The sequence below is a fragment of the Monodelphis domestica genome, chromosome 4 (genome assembly GCF_027887165.1).
Source record: "Monodelphis domestica isolate mMonDom1 chromosome 4, mMonDom1.pri, whole genome shotgun sequence".
NCBI classification, from domain to species: Eukaryota; Metazoa; Chordata; class Mammalia; order Didelphimorphia; family Didelphidae; genus Monodelphis; species Monodelphis domestica.
Genome location: NC_077230.1, coordinates 332,968,478 through 332,991,333, shown reverse-complemented (window position 1 = coordinate 332,991,333; position 22,856 = coordinate 332,968,478). Strand labels below are relative to the sequence as shown.

The 22,856-nt window shown below is 37.4% G+C and overlaps 1 protein-coding gene across 1 annotated transcript in view; it reads left to right on the top strand.

Annotated features, from left to right (window-relative positions):
- DDIAS (DNA damage induced apoptosis suppressor) overlaps positions 1–22,856 on the top strand; it is a 35,787-nt gene that overhangs the window by 5,682 nt on the left and 7,249 nt on the right. The window contains exons 2-3 of the mRNA XM_007490885.3: positions 15,685–15,811; positions 19,781–19,942. Coding sequence (XP_007490947.2) covers positions 15,699–15,811; positions 19,781–19,942 — 275 coding nt within the window. The 5' untranslated portion in view covers positions 15,685–15,698. The remainder of the gene's footprint in view (positions 1–15,684; positions 15,812–19,780; positions 19,943–22,856) is intronic.

The following is a 22,856-nucleotide window of genomic DNA, read 5'->3' as shown; positions in this document are numbered from 1 at the left end:
AGCAGTGAAAATTACTCCTGAGAATCCTTCCAAACCATTCTGCCTCTGCTTTCTTACTACTTGTATGACTTTGAGCAAGTCTCAACCTCCCTGAGCCTCAATTTCCTCATTTGTAAAATGAAAAGCTGAGATTAGATGGCCTGTGAGGCCCTTTCAGCTCTACAACTCATTCCATTATCCTTTTTTTATTCATTGTCTGAAAATGAACTTGAACATTAACAGAATAATTTTTATTTGAGAACTTGGAAAAGCAGCATGTGGAATAGTGGATAGTGCAAAAGACTTGGAGTCATAAAGACCTGAGTTCAAATATCCCCTCAATTACTTATTAGCTTTGTGACTCAAGTCACTTCACTTCTGCCTTGGATTCCTTATCCAAAATGAGAAAGGTTGATTAATGTTCCTTCTAGCTTTACATCCTATTACTCACTTAGTCCACCAGAGGGCAGCCATGTCTCTCCACAGCTTACTTGGAACTTTTGAGCAGCTGCCTGTAAATGGTTTATGAGGAGTTCCTCCAGCACAGCTCCGATCAGGAGGGCTCTTCTGTGGTTTACAAAGGTTGAGATCTTATTATTGGTCATTCTCATTTTGATGTTACTTAGCCCTTTCCGTGTTTGCTTTTGTACCCCCAAGTAGATTATGAACTTTTCTTTTTTAAATATGTATTGGTTCTAAGGCAGAAGAGCAGTAAGGGCTAGGCAATGAGGTTAAGTGACTTGCTGGGAAGAGAGGGGGGAGGCATAGCTAGAAAGTGTCTGAGACCACATTTGAAGCCAGAATTTCTCAGCTCTGGGCCTGACCCTCAATCTGCTGAGCCACTTAGCTGCCCTTGGGTTATACACTTTTCAGATCCTTTCTTTTTCATCTTTTGTACCTGTGATATGGAAATCACTTTAAAAGACTGATATATATTAATTTAAGGTTGCCAAGGAATTCAGCTATGTAATTCCTAAATGAAAACTTAAGTCAGCAGTCAACCTTTTATGGAGTTTTTAATTACAAACAGGAGGAAGAAAGGTGAGAGAGAGAGAGAGAGAGAGAGAGAGAGAGAGAGAGAGAGAGAGAGAGAGAGAGAGAGAGAGAGAGAGAGAGAGAGAGAGAGAGAGAGAGAGAAAGGGGAGAGAGAAAGGGGAAAGGGGAGAGAAGGGAATAGGGCTTAATGCCCCCTCTGCTTAGGCTGGGCCAAAGGCCCAAGCCCTTAGATAGCTGAGGCAAAGAAAAGAGATCAGTCCCTATCACTCACGTGACCAAAATGGAGAAACAGTCTCAGGGGCCTCCACCTCCAGCCTCCTTCAGAGCAAGCCCTCCTCTCAGATCTCTCCAGGAGCTCTCCCTCCAGGACCTCTCTTCTCTCAGACTCCTTCAGACCAAAACCTCTCAGAGCCAAACCTCCGAGCAAAACCTCCATTCTGTGTCCTCAGACCCCGCTATCTTTAAGGAACCCATCTAAGTCCCCTCCCCTCAGTTCTCACATCTACCAATCACTGTCAATGTCTCCCCTGTGCCAATGGTGGCTCTAGCTTAACCCAGGACCTCCCAGGGGTCTGGCCCCTTTGCACATGTATGTTGAAGGTCATATTCTCAAATAATTAAATCTTGATCTTTGCTGCAGTCCTTCCTAAATCCTGTTACTCTGAGTAGGGTGGAGATTGTAAGTTCCAAGACCTGGTTCTGTCATTCCAAGTATCTCTATTGTATCAATTCTAAAATCAATCATGACTCAAAGAACTTCCTGTTCTATGCTTAAGCATAGGTCAAAGCCCTTTCCATTGCTTAGCAAAAGGTTTCTGTCCTAAAGCAGTCTTAAGTAGGGAGGAGAAGGATCCTCCCATGCCAAGGGGTTTCACATTCCAATAGAGTTCTTACTATCAGTAGGAAATTTTTTCAAGTATGGAATTTCCCAATGGGGAAATTTCCAACATTCATAAGTCTAAGAAATTTTAAGGTTTACATACCCCAACAACTACAAAGAGGATGATATTTGCATAGCATGGGTAGTCAAATAAATATTTGTTAATAAAAATATGCTATTGTGAGATAGAGAAAACTTGAAGGAAAACCTCAAGAAGTTCCTTATAACTCAGAAATCTAAATAGAATTGTGGCATTATTGCTTCTCAGGGTTGTTGTGGGATAGCCCAGTGTAAATGTTAGTATTCAGAGTAGTTAAAACACATGATAATAAACATGACTAACGTTTAGGTAACATTTGCTATGCACTAGACACTGTGCTAAGTACTTTACAATTATCATCTCATTTAATCCTTACTACAATCCTGAGAAGTAAAAGCTATTATCCCCATTTTGTAGGTGAGGAAACTGAGGCAAACAGAGGTTAAGTGATTTGCCCAGGATCATACAGTTGGTCTGAAGCCAGATTTGAACTTGGGCCTTCCTGACTCTAGACCCAGTGCTCTATCTAGTATACCACCTAGTTGCCCCTCTATATTTAAAAAAAAAAAATTTAACATCCTACTGTATAATTATTGGCCAAGGATTTTATATATTCTGTTTTCACTCTGTCCACTGTTTGTTATACAATATAAGGAGATTTATGATGATATTAAATCAGAGTCCCTGCCCACATGGAGAGAAAACATAAGCCAAAGAGAAAACTGCCAATAAAAATTAAATAGAAACAAGCTGTTCATTTAGATGCATGGGAAGAAGTTTTCCTTCTTTCTTTCTCTCCTTTTCTCTTTCTTTCTCAAAACTTATTGAAAAGGAGTCAAGATATTCCCCGGAGGAAGTAGGGAAGATACCTATGCTAGGTACTATTTTCACAGAGACAAAGACAAAATATTCCCTACTGTGGACTGTACAATTTATACTCAAATAAAATATATATAAAGAATCATATGAGCAGAAGCACTAGGTGTGAAATCAGAGGAACTAAGTCGACTGCTTCCTCTGCTTATATGCCTTTAATAAGAGGAATAAGAAGAGATTGAAGAAGGAATATAAAGAGGAATAATGGGAAGGGTATATGCTAAATGAATGTTTCTTAAAAGAATACATTCTAGAGGATTTGAAGAATAGGAAACAAGACTGGTTAAACTCTTTTTACTGTTAAATCAGTAAGCATTTATTAAGCACTTCCCAAATACTAGCTAGGTGCTATTAGTACAAAGACAAAGACAAAATATTTCCTATATTCTACTGGGGACTGTACAATTTATACTCAAAAAATATATATATGTATAATATGTATATATATATAATACTAATAAATCATATGAGCAGTAGCACTAGGTGTGAAATCAGAGGAACTAAGTCAACTGCTTCTTCTGTTTATATGCCTTTAATAAGTCACTATTTCTCTAGGTCTCAGTTTTCTGATATGTAAAGTGAGGGGCTTTTATTAGCCTCTAAGATCCCATCTAGCTTTAAACCTTTATGGGGAGAACCAACTGATTGCCTTGTCCTGTCAATTTGAACTCTCCCGTCTCTCCTTCTGAAATTGCTCCCATCCTGTACAGAACCTCCCCACAATTGCACTAGTGCGCGTGTGTGCTGGCGCGTGCGCACGCACACACACATACACCACTCTTAGCATCAAATACTTTCAAAATTTTCCTATACCTTATGAATTTTTTATCTTCCTTACTTTTTTGATCCATTGACACTGGCCTCGTTACCCTTCACAGACAACATTTGATCTCCCAGTTCTGGGCACTTCCACTGACTGTATACTCTATCTTCTCATCCCCACCTACTGGCCTCTCTGGTTCCCTTCAAGTCCCAACTAAAGGCCCATCTCCTACAAGAAACCTTTCTGGATCCCCCTTAATGCAATTCCACTGGGTTTTACATGTATCATTGATCAAGACCTATTTCCATATTATTGATATTTGCACTAGGGTGATCATTTAGAGTCTACATCCCCAATCATATCCCCATCAGCCTATGTGATCAAGCAGTTGTTTTTCTTCTGTGTTTCTATTCCCACAGTTCTTTTGAGGCTGAACTTGAGAAGACCATCTAAAATTAGTTTCTCTGCTCTTTCCTCTCATTCTCTTCTTAATTCTAACATTTTCTGACTTCTACATCATTCAACCTAAAGTGCTCTTTCCAAAATTATTATTTCTTAAATGCTGACTGTACTGATCTCTTCTCAGCCCTCATCCTCAACCTCTCTGCAGTCTCTCATACTGCTGATCACCTCTTCTCCTTAATACATTCTTCTCTCTAGGTTTTTCTACTACCTTTTCTTGATTCTCCTACCTGCTTGAATCCTCTTCCTCAATCTCCTTTGCTGGATCTTCATCATGGTCACATCTGCCAACCAAGGGCTCTGTTCTCACTTTGCTATTGCACTTAGTGATCTTATCAGCTGCCATGGATTCACTTATCATCTCTGGGTAGATGGTTCTTAGATCTACTTCTCTAAATTTAATTTTTCTGCTGACCTCCAGTCTTGGATCTCCAGCTACCTACTGAACTGGAAGTTAATCCTGTTCTGAAGTGGAACACATTTTCTTTTCCCAAAAATGTTCTTCTCTTCCTAAATTCCCTTTTACATTTGAAAGTACTATTCATACCCCCAAAACCCCAGGTGTCATCTTTGACTCCTCATTCTCACCCCCCTGCCCATAATATATATTCTGTTGCCAAGACCTGTCAATTTTGCCTTTTTAAACATGTCTATATGCCCTCTTCTGTCCTCTGACAGTTCCTGAACTCCTAGAAGAACTGCTTTTTGGTCTCTCTGCCATATCTCTTCCTGCTCCATTCAACTGAATCTATTCTCTTTAATGTGATCAATGATCTAGCAATCACTGGTTCTGGCCTTGCTAAAGCACAAACAAAGGCCACAAGGAAGCAATGTGTTAGTTTTATTTCACTTTTATGGCTTTCCTTTAAGGACCCTTACTGTATTCCCAAGTAGAAAGCTTCACAAGTTCCTGCCTTTCTTGGTTGCCTTTATGAATTGCATCACTTTAGCGTATTCTGTTCAACAATTTATTTGTCTCTCTCCCTTCAGGGTTAGTGAAAATATTCATACAAGAAACACTCTAAACATGTTTCACCTAAAAACTCACCTACAAACATACCATTTAAAAAAATCTTATATATGTATTATGTTCTTTTCTCCTTGTAAGTACATAGTGTTTTGCTCCTTAAATACTTAGCTTACTTTTTAATATATATATATAAAAGAAACTGAATAAATTATTCATTAGATGTGATTGAATCAAAAGCATATATCTTCTTAAGCTATTCTTTGTCATTATCTTTGTTAACATTTGTAGAAAATTAATATTGAATCATATCTTTTTTAAATCATTTTCTCCCAACAAACCATCTGGTTTTAAAACTGAACTGGTTTCTTCACTAAGCTATGAAATTGGGTTGAATACTCCCTTCTTTTGTTTATATCTTGTTAAAGGATGACAGGATTACCATAGTATAGTGGTAGTCTCTCGGTGACCGAGAATGACGATTGTCTTTGTGCATTATCATCTATTAATGTACCCTCATGTGGCTTTGAAGTCCAAAAACTGAGGCGCAAAGTTTTTGGCACATGGGGCATGAGACGCCCGTTATTACGGGAGGTGCAGTTGTGGCCTGGTGTCGGCGTTCATGCGCAGCAGCAAGACATTGACGTCGTTCATCTTCAAAGGTGGTGGCAGCATGGTTAATATGGGTTCGCCAGCTGCTTCTGACAGAGGCAGCAAGTTCTAGTTGCTTTGGTGTAATGCCAGCCCACTTCAAGTTTGACTTTAGCTGATCCTTGAATCTTTTCTTTGGTCGGCCTTGTTTCCTGAGTCCAGCTGACAGTTCACCATAGAATACCTGTCTTGGTATTTGCTGTGGGTCCATGCGGATGACGTGTCCAGACCATTGTAGCTGGGTTTTGAGCTGGTGGAGTTGGCTCTGTCGAGGACTTCCTGATTGGTGATTCTGTCCTGCCATCGGATCCTCATGATTGACCGGAGGGAGCGTTGGTGGAATTGCTCCAGCTGTTTCATGTGCTTCCGGTACAGTGTCCATGTCTCGCAACCGTACAGGAGTGAACTGAGGACCACTGCGTTATACACTTTGAGCTTCGTCGCAGGGCTTACACTGCTGTGTTGGAGGACTTTGCAGCGCAGCCGCCCGAATGCCTGGCTGGCCTTTTGGATCCTGGCATTAATCTCGTGGTCTAGGGACCTGTTGTTGGTGATGGTGCTGCCCAGGTACTTGAAAGTGTTGACATTAGAAAGCTGCGTGCCATCAATTGTAATGCACAGCTGGTTAGTTGGCCTCCCTGGTGCAGGTTGGAACAGCACCTCTGTTTTGCTGAGGCTGATAGTCAGGCCAAACAGTTTTGTTGCAGTGGAGAACCTGTCCACAATGGTTTGAAGATGATTTTCTTGGTGGGCCATGAGAGCACAGTCATCTGCAAAGAGAGCTTCCAGGATGAGTCTCTCTGTTGTCTTTGTTTTTGCAGTCAGGCGGCGAAGGTCAAATAGTGAGCCATCCAGTCGGTATTTGATGTAGACGCCCAGGTTTAGATCCATCACAGCATGTCGTAATACTTGGGTGAAAAATAGGTTGACTAGTACCGGAGCGAGGACACAGCCTTGTTTCACACCATTGGAGATGTTGAAGCGATCGGAAGTCTCTCCACCAGACAGGACTTCCCCTGTCATGTCGACATGAAAGAGCTGGATCAGTTTGACAAATTTTGCTGGGCAACCGAGCTTGCTAAGGATCACCCACAATGTGTCCCTGTTCACTGTGTTGAACGCCTTCGTCAGGTCTATGAAGACAATGTAGAGACTCAGGTTCTGCTCAAGGCATTTTTCCTGCATTTGCCTCACCATGAAGACCATGTCGATGGTGCTGTGATCTGGTCGGAAGCCACATTGTGATTCAGGCAGGTTCTGCTCTGAAACAGATGATAGGAGTCTGTTGAGTATAACACGGGCGAGGATCTTTCCAGCAGTGGAGAGTAGTGAGATTCCTCTGTAGTTGTCACAGGCTGCTCATGAGCCTTTGTTCTTGTATAGGGCTATGATGGAGGCATCTCTGAATTCTGGGGGCATGTCTTCCTCTTCCCATATGCTGGTCAGCACTATGTGGAATGCCTGGAGCACCTTTCCATTTAAGGCCTTGTACACCTCGGTTGGGATCCCATCTTTACTGGGTGCCTTGCCTGCACTCATTTGTTTAATGGCTTTTTGGACTTCCTTTATTGAAGGAGGGACGTCAAGTTGTTCAATGGTGTGGTTTTGGGAGATCTGGTCAAGGGCGCTTTGGTCAACTGAAGAGGGTCAATTGAGAAGCTGACTGAAGTGTTCTTTCCACCTGTTGTTGATGCCTTTTTTATCTTTTATGAGAGTTTCACCGTCAGAGGATAGCAAGGGTGTGGTGGTGGGTTTTAATGGCCCATAGACAGTCTTGAGGGCACTGAAAAATTGTTTGTAGTTTTTCGTATCAGCAAAACGCTGGATTTCTTCTGCCTTTTTTTCCCACCATCGGTCTTACATCTTCCTGATCTCACACTGCACCGTGGCTTGGAGAGACTTGAATCTGTCCTTTTTAGGAGCAGACAGGATTACAGGCAGGGCCAAATAGCTATGGTGAACCCTGACTGAGTGTGCCAAGTTGAAAAGTATGATGACTCAGCCATGTGGCAGGGAAAAATAGGCTTGTTGATGTCCTTAAGACCTGCCTGTGAAGTAATGAGGGAGGAATTGGGGTCTCAAGTCACCTTTGCAGTGGCTATTTACCCATTAGAGATGTCTTAGGATGTCTAGAGGAGGAACTGATTGGTAAAGTCACAAGGGGTATATATTGGCAGGCCCAAGAGGTTCCCAGATTCTTTTTTGCCTGCATGATCTCTCTCTCTTGCTCAGCTCTCTTGCTTCACTCACTCTTGGTGGTGGTACCTGTTCAGATTGTTTGAGGGACACTCAAATCAGTTTCATAGCCTGGGGAAAATATACCATGTTAGCCTTAAAATCAGATTGTTCTTGGGGGAAAAATTACTTCAAAAAGATATCACAGTTTGATATAAATTTTCCATAAATGTTAAAGGAAATTTTAGATTTTCCTTGAGCAGTTGATTAATAATTTTTTAAATTATGAAATATTGCCTCTCAAGAATTTAAATCATTACACATTTTAAATTTAAATTTTTTGCATTCTTGTTCCAAAGCATGGAGTGGGTTATTGAATGGCATGCTGGGCTTCAAGAACAGAAAAACCATGTTCAAATCTTCCCTCTGACACTAGCTGTGTTATTTTGGGCAAATCAATTAACCATTACCTCTATGCCAAAAGCAACTCCACAGGAATTATACATTAAGTCATAGATGGCTGTGATATGAGTGGGAGTTTCCCTACACTGACAAAATCAAAAATATTTTTAGTACCCTTCATTAGGTATTTTAAACATTGTATAAGAATAAATGGATTTCAGCAGCTGCTGTTGCTCACTGTTGCTTTTTTTCTTTGTTTTTTATGATAGGGAAATGTACTACACCTGTTATTTCACCAGTATAGAAAGCTTCCAAGTAAGGAAACTTTTGCTACCAGTGCAGGCCAGCATCTAAAGTTGTCTAAGGCACTGAGAGATTAGGAGACTTGCCTAGGGTCACACAGACAGTAGGTTTCGGAAGTGGCACCTGAACACAAATGTTCTGGCTCCAAGACTAACTTTCATCTACAACAAGCTACCCGTCTTATTGTTTATTATAAAGGCAAGATAAACCTACTGGATTTAGGATCATGGGAATTAGTGCTAGAAAGAACCTTAAAGATCATTTATGAAGAAGAGCCAAGGTGGCAGAGCTCTCCCAAATTCCCAACCCCCCGCCACCAAACAACTCTTTTTTCTTTATCTAGAATATTTTTCCATGGTTACATGATTCTCCCTTCCTCCTGGAGCTAACAAGCAATTCTACTGGGTTATACATGTATCATTGTTCAAAACCTATTACCATGTTATTCATATATGCAGTAGAATGATCTTTCCCATCGAGCCATGTGATCAAGCAGTTGTTTTCCTTCTGTTTCTACTCCCACAGTTCTTTCTCTAGATGTGGATAATGTTCTTTCTCATAAATTCCTATGGATTGTCCTGAATCATTGCATTGCTACTAGTAAAGAAGTCCATTACATTAAATTGTGCCACAGTGTATTAGTCTCTGTGTACAGTGTTCTCTTAATTCTACTCCTTTCGCTCTGCATCAATTCCTGGAGGTCTTTCCAGCTCACATGGAATTCCTCCAGTTTACATTCCTTTCAGCACACTAGTATTCCATCACCATCAGATACTACAACTTGTTTGGCCATACCCCAATCAATGGACACTCCCTCATTTTCCAATTTTTTGCCACCACAAAGAGCATGTCTATGAATATTTTTGTACAAGTGTTTTTCTTTATTATCTCTTTGGGATACAAACCCAGCAGTGGTATGCTAAACAACTTCAAAATAATACTTCATATTGAATTCTCAAGTGGCAAAAACAAAAAGAATCAGGGTAAAACAATTTTATTTCTCAAGACAACTTGGAAGGTTGATGGGAAAGATCCATCTCACGAGGATAGTGGTTGGGCCTGGAGTACAATACATTACAATCTATACCCTGGCAAACCAGCTACATACCTTGGAGGTAATTGCATCCATGGCAGCAGCAACTTTGAATGTTCTCTACTCATAGATTTTAAGAAGGTCAGAAAACTGGTCAGAAGATTACAAGGGACTCTTTGCTAGGATTGTGTGCAGGGCCTTGTTGCATTGCCCATTCACAGTTCTAGGTTGTAGTCTCACGGCAAAGAGGAACATTGACACACTTACTGACACACTTGCTTACAGCAGCCCTGATCTCTGTTCAGGGCAGAGAGGAATATTTACGGTTGCACACAGACCAGGGTACAGGCCAGAAGAGCAGTGACCACAGCTCCCCATAGGTCATATCACCTTTGAAGAACTGAAAACTTAGTGATCCCAGTACTGGCTCTGAAAACAGCAGCACCAAAAACCTAAAGCTGGGACAGTGCTCCCTCTACCCCAGGAGTAGAGCCCAAATGTAACATAATGATAAAAGTCTGAGAAAATGAGCAAACAAACAAACAAAAAAAACCATCTAACCTGAATATAGAAAGCTATATGGCAACAAGGAAGATCAAGATACAAACTCAGAAAACAACAAAGTCAAAATAGCTACGTGCAAGCCTCAAAGGGAAAAAATGTGAATTTGACACAAACCCAACAAGAATTCCTGAAAGAGCCCAAAAAGGATTTTTGAAAATCAGATAAGAGCAATAGAGGGAAAATTGAGAAAAGAAATGAGAATGATGCAAGAAAATTATGAAAAGAGTATTAAATGTATGGCAAAAGAGGCATAAAAAATATGGAAGATATAACACCATCAAAACCAGAATTGACAGGATAGTAAAAGAGGTACAAAAATCCACTGAAGAGAACCTGAAAAGCAGAGTTGACTACATGGGAAAAGAGGTATAAAAGTTCACTGAAGAAAATAATTTTTTAAAAATAAAAATTAAGTTGGGCGAACGGAAGTTAATGACTCCATGAGACATCAAGAAATAATAAAACAAAATTAAAAGAATGAAAAATAGAGAAAAATGTGAAATATTTCATTGGAAAAACAACTGACCTGAAAAATAGATCCCAGGGAGATAATTTAACAATTCTCTACCATAAAGCTACAATTAAAAAAAGAGCATAGACATCATATTTCAAGAAATTTTCAAGGAAAACAGTCCTGATATCCTAGAATCAGGAGGGTAAATTAGGCATTTTTTAAAAAACTCCAATTACTTTCTGAAAGAGATCACAAAATAAAAATTTCCAGGAATATTGTAGCCAAATTCCAGAGCTCCCAGGTCAAGAAGAAACTATTACACACAACCAAGAAACAGTTCAATTATCATGGGGCCACAGTCTGGATAACACAACATCTAGTAGCTTTTACATTAAAGGATAAGAGAACTTGTAATATGATAGTCTGGAAGACAAAGGGGTTAGGATTACAATCAAGAATAATATACCCTACAAAACTAAATATAACCTTTTAGGGAGAAAATATTTAATGAAATAGAGGACTTTAAATCATTCCTAATTAAAAGACCAGAGCTTAATAGAAATTTTGATTTTCAAGTACAGGACTCAAGAGAAGCATAAAAAGGTCAACATAAAAATGAAATCATAAGGGATTCAATACAGTTCAACTATTTATATCTATATATGGGAAGATGATACTTCTAATTCCTAAGAATTTTATCATGAGTGGTTAGAAGGTGCATATATATGTATATATACAGACACACACAGAGAGAAGGCATGGGAGTGAGTTGACTTATGTGATGATTTTTTAAAAGTAAAATTAAGGGGGCAGCTGGGTGGCTCAGTGGATTAAGAGCCAGGCCCAGAGATGGGAGGTCCTGGGTTCAAATTTGGCTTCAGACACTTCCTAGCTGTGTGACCCTGGGCAAGTCACTTAACCCACATTACCTAGCCCTTGCCTCTCTTCTGCCTTGCAGCCAGTATTGGCTCCAAGACAGAAGGTAAAGGTTTTAAAACAAATTTTTAAAATAAAATTAAGGAATGAGAAAGAGGGATGCACTGGGAGAAGAGGAAGAGGTAGAATGGAGGAAAAAAAATTTTTTAAAGATGCAAAAGAAAGAACTGTAGCAATGGAGGAGAAGATGAGAAGTAGCAGGCAGCACTTGAACTTTACCCTTATCAGAATTGGCTCAAAGAGGGAATAGTATATTGACTCAAAGAGAGATTACAGACACTCAATTGAATATAAAAAAAACTTATAGGAAAGTGGGACAAGAAGGGAATAAGATAGTCCTGATAGAAAGGAGGATAGATTGGAGGCGGCACTGATCAAAAGCAAAACATATTTTTGAGGAAGGATAAGGTAAAAGAGAAAGTTAGAGAAGGATAAACAATAGAAAAAAATAGGATGGAAGGAAATGCATAAATCATAACTGAATGTAAATGGAATGAATCCACCCATAAAATAGGAGTAGATTAAAGACTAGAATCTGACAAAAGTTGTTTACAAGAAACAGTTGAAACACATACAGAATAAAAATAAGGGATTAGAACAGCTGAAGTTTAAAAAAAAAAGGCAATAGCAACCATCTCAGACAAAGCAAAAATAGATCTAATTAAAAGAGATAAACTAGGAAACTATATCTTGCTAAAAAGTATCATAGACAATGAAGTAATATTAAAACTATATGCACCAAATGGTATAGAATCCAATTTTTTAAAGGAAAAGTTAATGAGCTATAGGAGGAAATAAACAACAAAACTATACTAGTGGAGGACCTTAACCTTTACCCTCTTAGAACTAGATACATCTAAACATAAAATAAAAGCTAAGGAGATGAATAGAATTTTAGAAAAGTTAGATATGATAAGCCTCTGGAGAAAACTGAATAGGAAAAGAAAGAAATATACCTTTTTCTTAGCATTACATGACACCTTCACAAAACTGACAGATATTCACTGTAGAAACATCACAACTAACTGCAGAAAAGCAGAACTACTAGATGTATTATTTTCAGATCATAATGTAATAAAAATTATATTCAGTAAAGGACCATGGAAAGATAGATAAAAAATTAATTGAAAACAAAAGAATCTAGTCTTGGAGAAAGAATAGATAAATTAATTGAATGTATAACTGGGGAAAAAATTAAAAACTCCCAATTAAATATCAAGGTGGGAATCCTGAAAAATCAAAGGAAAGGTGAATAAAATAGGAATTAAAAAATAAAAACTATTAAGCTAATAAATAGCCATAGGAGCTGGCTTTATTGGGGGGGAAAAACACACACAACGGGTAAACTATTGATTAAGAGAAGAAAACCAAATTACCAATATAAAAAAAGAAAAGGAATTTGCTACCGGGAGCTATTTTGCGTATTTATATGCCAATTGATCTAACAATCCAAGTGAAATGGATGAATATTTACAAAAATATAACTTGATCAGGTTAGCAGACAAAGAAATATAATACTTAACCCTGTTTGTTTTTTTTAATGAACAAAATAGCAATAAGAAAAAATTCCCAAGGCCAGATAGGTTCACAAGTGAATTCTATTAAACATTCAAAGAACAATTAAATTCAAAACTACATAAGTTATTTGGGAAAATAGGCTAAGGGGCCCCACCAAATTCCTTATATAATATATGTATATATAACCTAAATCAGGAAGATAAAAAACAGAAAACTATAGACCAAATTCCCTAATGAATTTTGATGCAAAGTTTTTAAATAAAATACTAGCAAGGAGATAATAACAATATATCACAAAAATCATACCCTGTAACCAGGTGGGATTTATATTAGGAATGCAAGGCTGATTTGATATTAGGAAAACTATCACCATAATTGACCATGTCAACCACAAAACCAATAGAAATCATATGATTATCTCAATAGAGGCAGATAAAGCTTTTTTGGTGAAATATAACATTCCTATAAGAAAAATTAGAAAGCGTAGAAATAAAACTACAGATATCTGCAATGACAAACATTCTTTTTTTTTTAATCCCTTCTCTTCCATCTTAGAATCAATACTAAGAATTGGTTCCAAGGCAAAAGAGTGGTTGGTAAGGGCTAGGCAATAGGGCTTAAGTGACTTAACCAGGGTCACAAGGCTAGGAAGCTCTGAGGCCAAATTTGAACCTTGGACCTCCTGTTTCTAGACCTGACTATCTACTGAGCCACCTAGCTACCCCAGGAAACATTATCTCTAATGGAGATAAGCTAGAAGCCTTCCTACTAAGGTCAGGGGTGAAGCAAGGGTGCCTGTTATTACTACTATTATTCAATATTGCACTAGAAATGATAGATATAGCAATAAGAGAAGAAAAAATAATTGACAGGATTAGAAATAAATGAGGAAACAAAATTATCACTCTTTGCTGACAATATGATGGTATGCTTAGAGAATCAGCTAAAAAACTAGTTGAAACAATAGAATACCAAAAAAAAAAAACCTCACATAAATCATTAGCATTTTTACATAGTGTTACCAATAAAGTCCAGCAGCAAATGATAGAAGAAGAAATTCCATTTAAAATAACTGCTGACAATATAAAATACTTGAGTCTACCTGCCAAGGCAAACCCAGGAAGTATCTGAACATGATTACAAAATACTTTCTCACAATGTCAGATCTAAGCAATTGGAGAAATATGGAGCTCATGAATAGGCTGAGCCAATATAATTAAATGATATTTCTACTTAGATTAATTTACTCATTCAGTACCATACCAATCAAACTACCAAAATATATTTCGTAGAGCTAGAAAAAATAATTAATCGGAAGAAAAAAAGATCAAGAATAACAAGGAAATCAACTGGGGGAAGGTGAGCCTAGAATTGTAGATCTCAAACTGAAGTACAAAGTAATAATCATCAAAATAATTGGTACTAAGAAATAGAGTGATGGACCAATGGGATAAATTAGGTTCACAATATACAGTAGTAAATGATATTAGTAAATTAGTGTTTGATAAGCCCAAAGATCCAAGCTTTGAGGACAAGAACTCGCTGTTTGCTGGGAAAACTGGAAAGCAGTTTGGCAGAAACTAAGTACAGACAAAAATCTCACACCATAAACCAAGAAAAGGTCAAAATGGATACATGATTTAAACATAAAGGGTGTTACCCAGAACCAGGAGAACATTGTATATAATAGCAGCAGTAATGTACAATGATCAACTGTGAATGAATTAATCTACCAACAATGCAAGGATTCAGGATATCCCAAAGTGACTAATGACCAAAAAGACCAGCCAATGCCATAGAAGGAACTGATAGTGTCTGAATGCAGATTGAAACACACAATTATTTTATTTCCTCCACGAATTTTTCTCTAGTATAAGTGATATTTTCTTCTTTCAGTGTTATGAACATGGAAATATGTATCATAACACATGTATAACATACCACCTGCCATTTTGGGATGAGGGAAGGGGTGGAAGGGAGAGAACATAAATTACAAAATGTCAGAAAATGATTATTAAAAAATGTATCAACATGTAACCATTTTTTAAAATAATTTTTTAAAAATATGAAATGCAAAAAAAAAGAGTGATACCATAAACAGATTAGGGAAGCATGAAATATTTTACCTATTAGATCTATTAAAAAAAGAATTTGTGACCAAATGAGATTGAGAGAGAACTAATGGGTCTGAATACAGATTGAAACATACTTTTTTTAACAACTTCCTTTATTTTTCTTTTTCAACATAACAAATTTGGAAATATGCCTTGCATGACTGTACCTGTATAATTTATATCAAATGACTTGCCTTCTTAGTGATGAGGGGGTAGAGTTTGGAACTCAAAAATTTTTAAAGCATGTTAAAATTGTTTTTATATGTAATTGAGAAAAATAATTTAAGATATATAGATAAAGATATATACTCACTTAGTCCAGCCTTCTAATTTTAAAAGTAAGAACACAGAAAACCAAGAGAGTGTTAAGAAGCTTGTTCAGGATCTCCCAGGTCAAATATAGGACCCAAAATGGATTTATTTTTAGAAGTCTGGGTGCACAAAGCAAACTTTGTAAACTTTGTACAAAGTCAAGTTTACAAAAATTTTCATTTATCTACTTAGGAGTTATGTATCTCAGTTAAAGATTTGTCATTCACTTATAGAAGCTGCTTTTTTTCTCTCCTCACAGAACAGAGAGAACGCATGAATAGAAGAAGAAAGTTTCTCATTGCCTCTATAGTTGCTGTTCAGAATTCCAGTTTCATATATCCATCATGTCAGAAGTGCTTCTCTAAAGTAATCCTAGTTTCCAAAAGGTAATTTTTGTGTAAATGGTCTGACTTAAAGGGGTAAGAGTCAGGGGATAAGTGCAATTGAAAATACTTTAATAGTGAAGGAACTATTAAAGGATGGCTAGAAAATCAGTTAGCAAAAGGAAAAAAGCAGACATTCCCAGGATGGGGAGGGGCAGGGGAAGTGGGGGAGGTGGGTTAACAAAAGCATGGGAGGTAACAAGTGGGACAGAAACTACTTGAGTCTGGCTGGAGCCTAGTATGTAAAATCCAAACTTCTTTCCCTGGCTTTACGACCCTCCACAATCTGGAACTATTCCTTCCTTTGCAGACAAACTCTTTTACTTCCCTTTACATACTTGCCCTTCTTGGTGACTGTCTTTTGTTGTTTGGATTACCTTAATGGTGTTTTTCTTAGTTTCTCTCTCCTGTTAGTATGTAAGAGTTATCTGCAAAGGAGTGGTTCCAGATTGTGGAGAGTCGTAAATGCCAGAGAAAGGAACTATGGAAGATTTTTTAGCAGAAGGCTATCTTGATATGTTTTGCATGATAGTACATTTATAACCCAGATCAAATCACCTGCCAGCACCAGGAAGGAGGGATATAAGTTCAATTATATATAATTTAGTAAAACACGTGGAAATTTGTTGTTACGTGTAATTGGTAAAAAATAAAAATAAAATTTAAAAATAAAATGTTTAAAGGATATCTTACTAGATCGATATGCTTGAAGATGATTGGTCTAGTAGCAGTATACAGAACAGAAGGAAGACCTGCAGAAGGGTATTGTAATAGTATAGGTAGGTGGTAATGAGTGCCCATACTCAAACTGTGGCTGTGAGAATAAAGAAGAAGGAATATATGTAAGAGATTGTGGAGATGAAATCAGCAAGCTAGAAACCTTCATATATAACCCCAAGCTCTCACGCATGGGAGACTGACAAAAAATCATTAAATAATAATCAAATTGAGTGGGGAAAGATCTGACAGGAAAGAGGTGGTTGTTTTTGTTTGTTTGTTGATAGAACCATAAAGACACTTTGGTCCAACTGAGGCAAAACAGTAAAAAAGATAGGCCTGAACTTCTGCTCTGAAATCCTTTGGCAAGGCCAGAAAGAACTACAGTCCTTTGTTAGGAGCCAAGGTTAGTTCCAAGATAAGTCATTCCTCAAGTGGGCCCCAGACTCCTCAGACAAGCAATATCTGCCTAGCACTATTTTAGGCAAGAGACCTTGAAGCTGTATCTTCATAGACACATGTATACTAAAACCAAAAAACCCTTTGTATTCTGTGTATCTCCAAATTTGCACCTCTATAGTTTCCCTCTCATCATTCCATTGGCTATTTCTGATGTCATGCCTATGAGCCCTGATTGACTCTCAGTGGTATAATGCTTCTTTGGAAAAAATCATATATACATTGGACCTATATTCTGAATAAATTGAAACCTGTTGCATGCATGGTTTTCCCTTGAGTCCATATAACTCAGTCTTTGGGATTCCTGTGCCATCTACTGCCTGTCTTTCTCTGTCTCTCTCTGTGTCTGTCCTCTTTGGCTTCTCTGAGCTAGTTTTCATTGAAGCCAGCAATTTTCTCCCCTTGAGCTGGCTTCTCAGCAGCTACCCATAACAATTTTTTTTTTAAGTTTGAGCTTCCAGTAGTACATCTAAGTAGAAATGTTCTAGATGTAGTTAGTAATTCTGGTCTGGGGCTCAAAAGAAATGGTAAAGCCCGAGGTAGAGATTTGGGAGCTGTCTACGCAAAGTTAGTCATTAAAATCCTGAGGATGAAAGAGAAGGAACATGAAGAGGTAGAAGAAAGTCGGGGGAAATCTGTGAGAAATACTCATACTTAAGGGCCAGTAACAGAAAGGAAAGATTGGACATATTGGGAAGTTAAGAAAAGAACAAAGAGAATGTAATATATCAAAAGCTAAGATAGGACTTCGTGCAAAGATGGGGACATGACAGGTTCTAGCTAACCCACTAGAATCATTGCAGGAACAAAGAAGAACTGAGTATCAGCTAACAGGAGAATTGAGCCAAGAAACTCCATTGAGGTAATCCACACAACAAAAGAAAATCTTCAAGGAATATGATTAACTTCATGTCTGAGCCAGTGTCAGAGGCCCTTATTTTCCCCTCCACAGATTTGTGGGATTGTGGGAGAATTGTGGGAGAGGACAAGGCTCAGAGAAAAGAATCCCATCAGTTAGTAGCTTGGTGGCTACTTATAGCCTTCTATTTTAACCCTAGAAAATAACTTGAGGAACAAGATGGTTATAAACTCTAATAGTTACAAAACTAAGGTGGAGATCTACCACCTCTAGAAATAACTGAAAAAATGAACAAACAACTAACAATTTAAAAAAAAAACTACAAACAACAAAAAATAAGTGTAATAGTTGAAGAGAAACCCAAGAGAAAATTTCAAAAAAGAAAATAATTCTGCAATAATTTCAAATAAAAACCCAGAAAAAAAAAAAGAGTAGCTTGGCATCAAGAACTCCAAGAATGATTTTATGGCCTACTGAAAGAAATAAAGCATTAAATGAAATGGATGGAATTGGATATCTTGATGAAGAACTCAGAGAAAGAAAAAAACAGCATAGAGCAAAAGCTGGACAATTTTATTGAAGTTGTAAGCACTTGCAATGGATTGAGTTTGCAATATTTAGGGAATAAAGACATCAGATGTGGAGAACTTTTTCAAAAAGTTTAACAATAAAAAGGAAAAAATGATCTGGGATAGCAGCCTAGAGGGCTAATAATGGTCAAGAGAAGGATTTTTTTTTTTTAAGATTCAGGAAACGTGTATGTAGACAATTAAGAGCAGACCAGTAGAGAGGGAGATATTGAAGAGGCATGTGGGGCAATGGCTGGAACAAGAGAGAAGAAGTTGGAGAGTATGGGATCAAGGACCCTGGTAGAGGAATTAGCCCTAGTGAGCAGGATACATATCCTTTTTATATTTTGTGTCCAGAGGAAAGAAGAGAGTGGGTGACAATGAAAAACAGTATTTAGGGAAAAAAAACTTGAGGAGTTCACCAAGATAGCCTTCAATTTCTCAGTGAAGTAGGAAGCTATCATCCATCTACTTCTTTCCAAATCCCCTATGATCCAGAGGCTAACTCTCTTGCTGTGTCTCAAACAAAGCATTCCATCTCTTGATTATATTTTCACTCTAACTGTCCCCCACACCTGAAATTCTCTCCTTCATCTCTACCCCCTTGCTCTCTGGTTTCCTTCATGTCTCAACTAAATTCTCATCTATAAGAAGCCTTTCCAAGTCCCTTAATATTAGTATCTTTTTTAGTTTTACTATGTATCTTGTTTGTACTTAATTGTTTGCATGTTGTCTCCCCCATTAGACTATAAGTAATAGATATTTATCTAGTTCTTAGCTTCTAAAAGTGCTTTGTATGTCTAGATTTTAAAACCTAATTAACTATCACATTCCAATAAAGTTGATAAAGAGAAATTAAGTTATTCCCATTTGTGGATAAGGAAAATGAGGGACAGTGTGTGTAAAAGAACAATACAATATTAGCTACTAAATTCTTGGCAGAGAAATAAAGGTTAGAATTATGGTCATCTGTTAGTCTGATATTATCTTCATTATGCTGCTTTTAAAACAGTAAAATGTCAGTCACCAAATTTATAAATGGAGGTTTGGATACTTAATAAATACATGATAGACTTAATTTTTCACCCATTTTTTCATTACTTCCATATATGACTTTAACTCATGCAGTAGGCCCTAGTCGTTAGTGAGGTCAGTATTTCTGAAAAGAGCAGTTAGTTTTGAGAGAGAGGAAACTAAACTGAATTTTAATATTTTGCACCAAACATAAATAGAAAAACTTGTCTTTTCAGCTTCATTTATTTACTAGAGAGGCACTTTTTGTTGGAAAAAGAAAAGAAAATGATGAATCTTTAACCATGCATAAGTGAACAACATTTAATTCTGCCATTTTCTTTTTCAATTTTACAGGTTTGATTGCCCCAAATGTGGCTGTACTGGTGAAGCCAAGAATGTCACTTACAGATATAAACTCTCCTTAAAAGTTTCTGATACAAACAGATTGTTTTCAATTACTATATTTGGAAGCTGCTTGGATACATTTTTTGGCATTACTGCCACTTGCCTTAACAGGTAGAAATATTTAATGTTTTACTTCATTTATTTCTTTCTAAACATTCTCTTAAGATGTCACTAGAATTTAGATTTGAATATATTTTAAATCAATATATCCTGAACTTATTGGAATGTTGCAACATTCATAAAATTTTAAACATGATTTTAAAATACATTTGCCATAACTTCTTTCACCAGATAATAAAAATAAAACATAGAAAGACAGAAAGATTATTTTCTGGATGCATATAAATAAGATTACTGGTAACCAGATGCCATTTATTCAGTTAGAAAGTTAGGATAAGGGGTTCAGTTACAAAACCTACATATAAAGTGGAAAAGTATAGAAAAAATGAATAATGATCCTTTCCAGTTGAAGGTTTATCTAAATTGGAGTCAGAATTCCAGACCACATTAATTAATTGTATTTTCAATGTTTAATAGTTCAACCTGTTCAAACTTGTTAGATTTTTTTATGGTTTGGACTCTGAATATTTAAAATGGTGGTCGCCAGGGATTTAATTTCTAAATCCCAAAATGAATTACTAAAGTAAAATGTAATTTATGGTAGTTTTATTTACAATAGAGGGAAGATATTAAGGAATGAGAGAGAGGGAAAACTCCAGCTTCCTCTGAGCCAGGTAGAAATTCTAAGGCCCTAATCAGGGAAAGGAGTCTCAAGACAATGGGCCTTTCTCAGAGGTTTATACCTCCAGAAAGGCAAGGTCACTAAGTCAGCCTTTCACTCACCAAGGTGACCATCTAAAAGGAAAGCAGTCTGAAGTCTCCTGCATGAGCTCCCCCAGGGATCCAATTCCACAGCCAAGTCTGAATGTCTATCTTCCAGTCTCTCCTCCCAGTGACTCTTTTATACTCTAAACTAGAGAGACTAATCCTCCAGTCCAACTCCGAGTCAGAGTTCTTCCATCTGTCTCGAATCTCTCTCTCTCTCTTGTGGTCCTCTATTTAAAGAGCTTTTTCTCTTGTGTCATCTCCCCTAAATTTCACATCTACCAATCACAGCAGACACCCCTCTCCAGGACTGCCCACTCTTTCACACCTGGGTCACAGACCTCCCACTCAATGCATGAAATAGGTGTTCACACCTTTTTGTAGTTAGTTATACCTTTTGTGGTTAGTTAACACCTTTTTTGGTTAGTTCATCTTTTGTAGTTAGTTAACACCTTTTTGTAGTTAAAATGGGTAGATCTACTTCAAATACTGAGTTAACACTTTTGTAGATTAAAATAGGTAGATTACTTCAAATATTGAGTTACCATCTTTTGAGGATTAAAATCTAAAAACAGGTTGTGGATTACAATTCAATCTTCCCAATAAAGGAAGAGCTAAGTACCTTCATTGTTATAGACAGGAGGTAGCTAAATCCAATCTTCTCAAACTTTTATACTGTATTAGGTTGCTAAGAATTCTAGGAGTGTCCTAATACTAATAGGCCACATGGTTTATTAAGCATTTTCCTCATAATAGTCCTTTGAGGTAAATTATGGTAAATCGTATTACCAATTCTTTCTTGTGCTGTCTGCAACATTCTTTTCCTGTCCCCTCCATTCCCAGTGGTGTACATCCTAATAAAGGCCTTCATTACCACCCCTTTATTATTATTATTATTATTATTATTATTATTATTATTATTATAGTTTCTCCTTATAAGGCTTTCAGCCAGTCATTCATACTAATGCTAGTATAATCCTTTTTATCCATACATCTAGTCATATCACTCCACTATCTAAAAATCTTCAATGTATCCTAATGATTCTGAAATGAAGTCCATATTCTCTCCTGCCTCCAGAGGAAGCAGGACTTCTGCGGTTCCCAAGCACACACCATGACCAATCATTCCCTGTACCTGGAATGCCCATCCTTCCCCACTGGACTCTCCCCTATCTTTTAAAGATGCCACTTTCTCCAGAAACTTGTTCTTCTGAGCACCCTCACCTTCAGTTAGTATAACCTCTCCCTTCTGAGTTTGCTTTCTAACTCTCTGGTGCACTTATCAATTGGATAATATAATCATATATATCATTGCTCTCCATGATGGTCTATTACACCTATCCCATAGTATAAACCTCTTAAGGCTTGGAAACATATTAAATGTCTGTGTTGCCAGTATTCTTAACTCCATTTTATACTTGTGACACTTGCCCATGGTATTGTAACAGATATCAGCAATGAGACTCACAGCCTGGTTTTCTCCAGTAATTTTTCCACTACACCCCTTCGAAAAATAGCTAACATTTAGATAAAGCACTTTACATTTTACAAAATATCTTCCTTGCACCTGCCCTAGGAAATGGATAGTACAAGTATTTTTAGCTACATTTTACAGATGAGAGAGCTGAAGCTCTGAAAAAGTTGACTTACTGGAGTCACATGACTGGAAAGTATCAGAGCCATGACTCAAACCCAACTTACCTATTCTATTTCCTTTTCCTTGTCAATAACTACAAACCTTCTCATTCCCTTCCTACCTTCTGCCCCTCTTCTTTAAAATGGGGCACAGTGAGGTTAGACTTGATCTTTAAGGTCCTTTCTAGCTCTGAATATTTTGAACCTATAATTATTTTCCTTAGAGATATAAATTGCTAAGATATAACTCAGTGTGTGCTGACCTAGGGTATCCACTTGGTTGCAACTCAGTTTGATAAAAGAAACGGTAGGGGATCCCAGGATTTCTAAGGAAGAACAGAGACTCCCCTTGGCTTTCAAGGTAAGGGAGGGGTTTTAGGCCACTGTGCCACTGTTAGAACAGTACCACCCTCAATTGTCTGGGAAACTGGTAATGTCATTACTGTAGCTCCCTGGAAACCAGGACCACTCCAAAGCCCCATGTTCCACTAGACCCTAGTTATATAGAGCTAACAACCAATTCCCTAAATTACTTTTTTTCACATTTTATACTTGATTATTATGT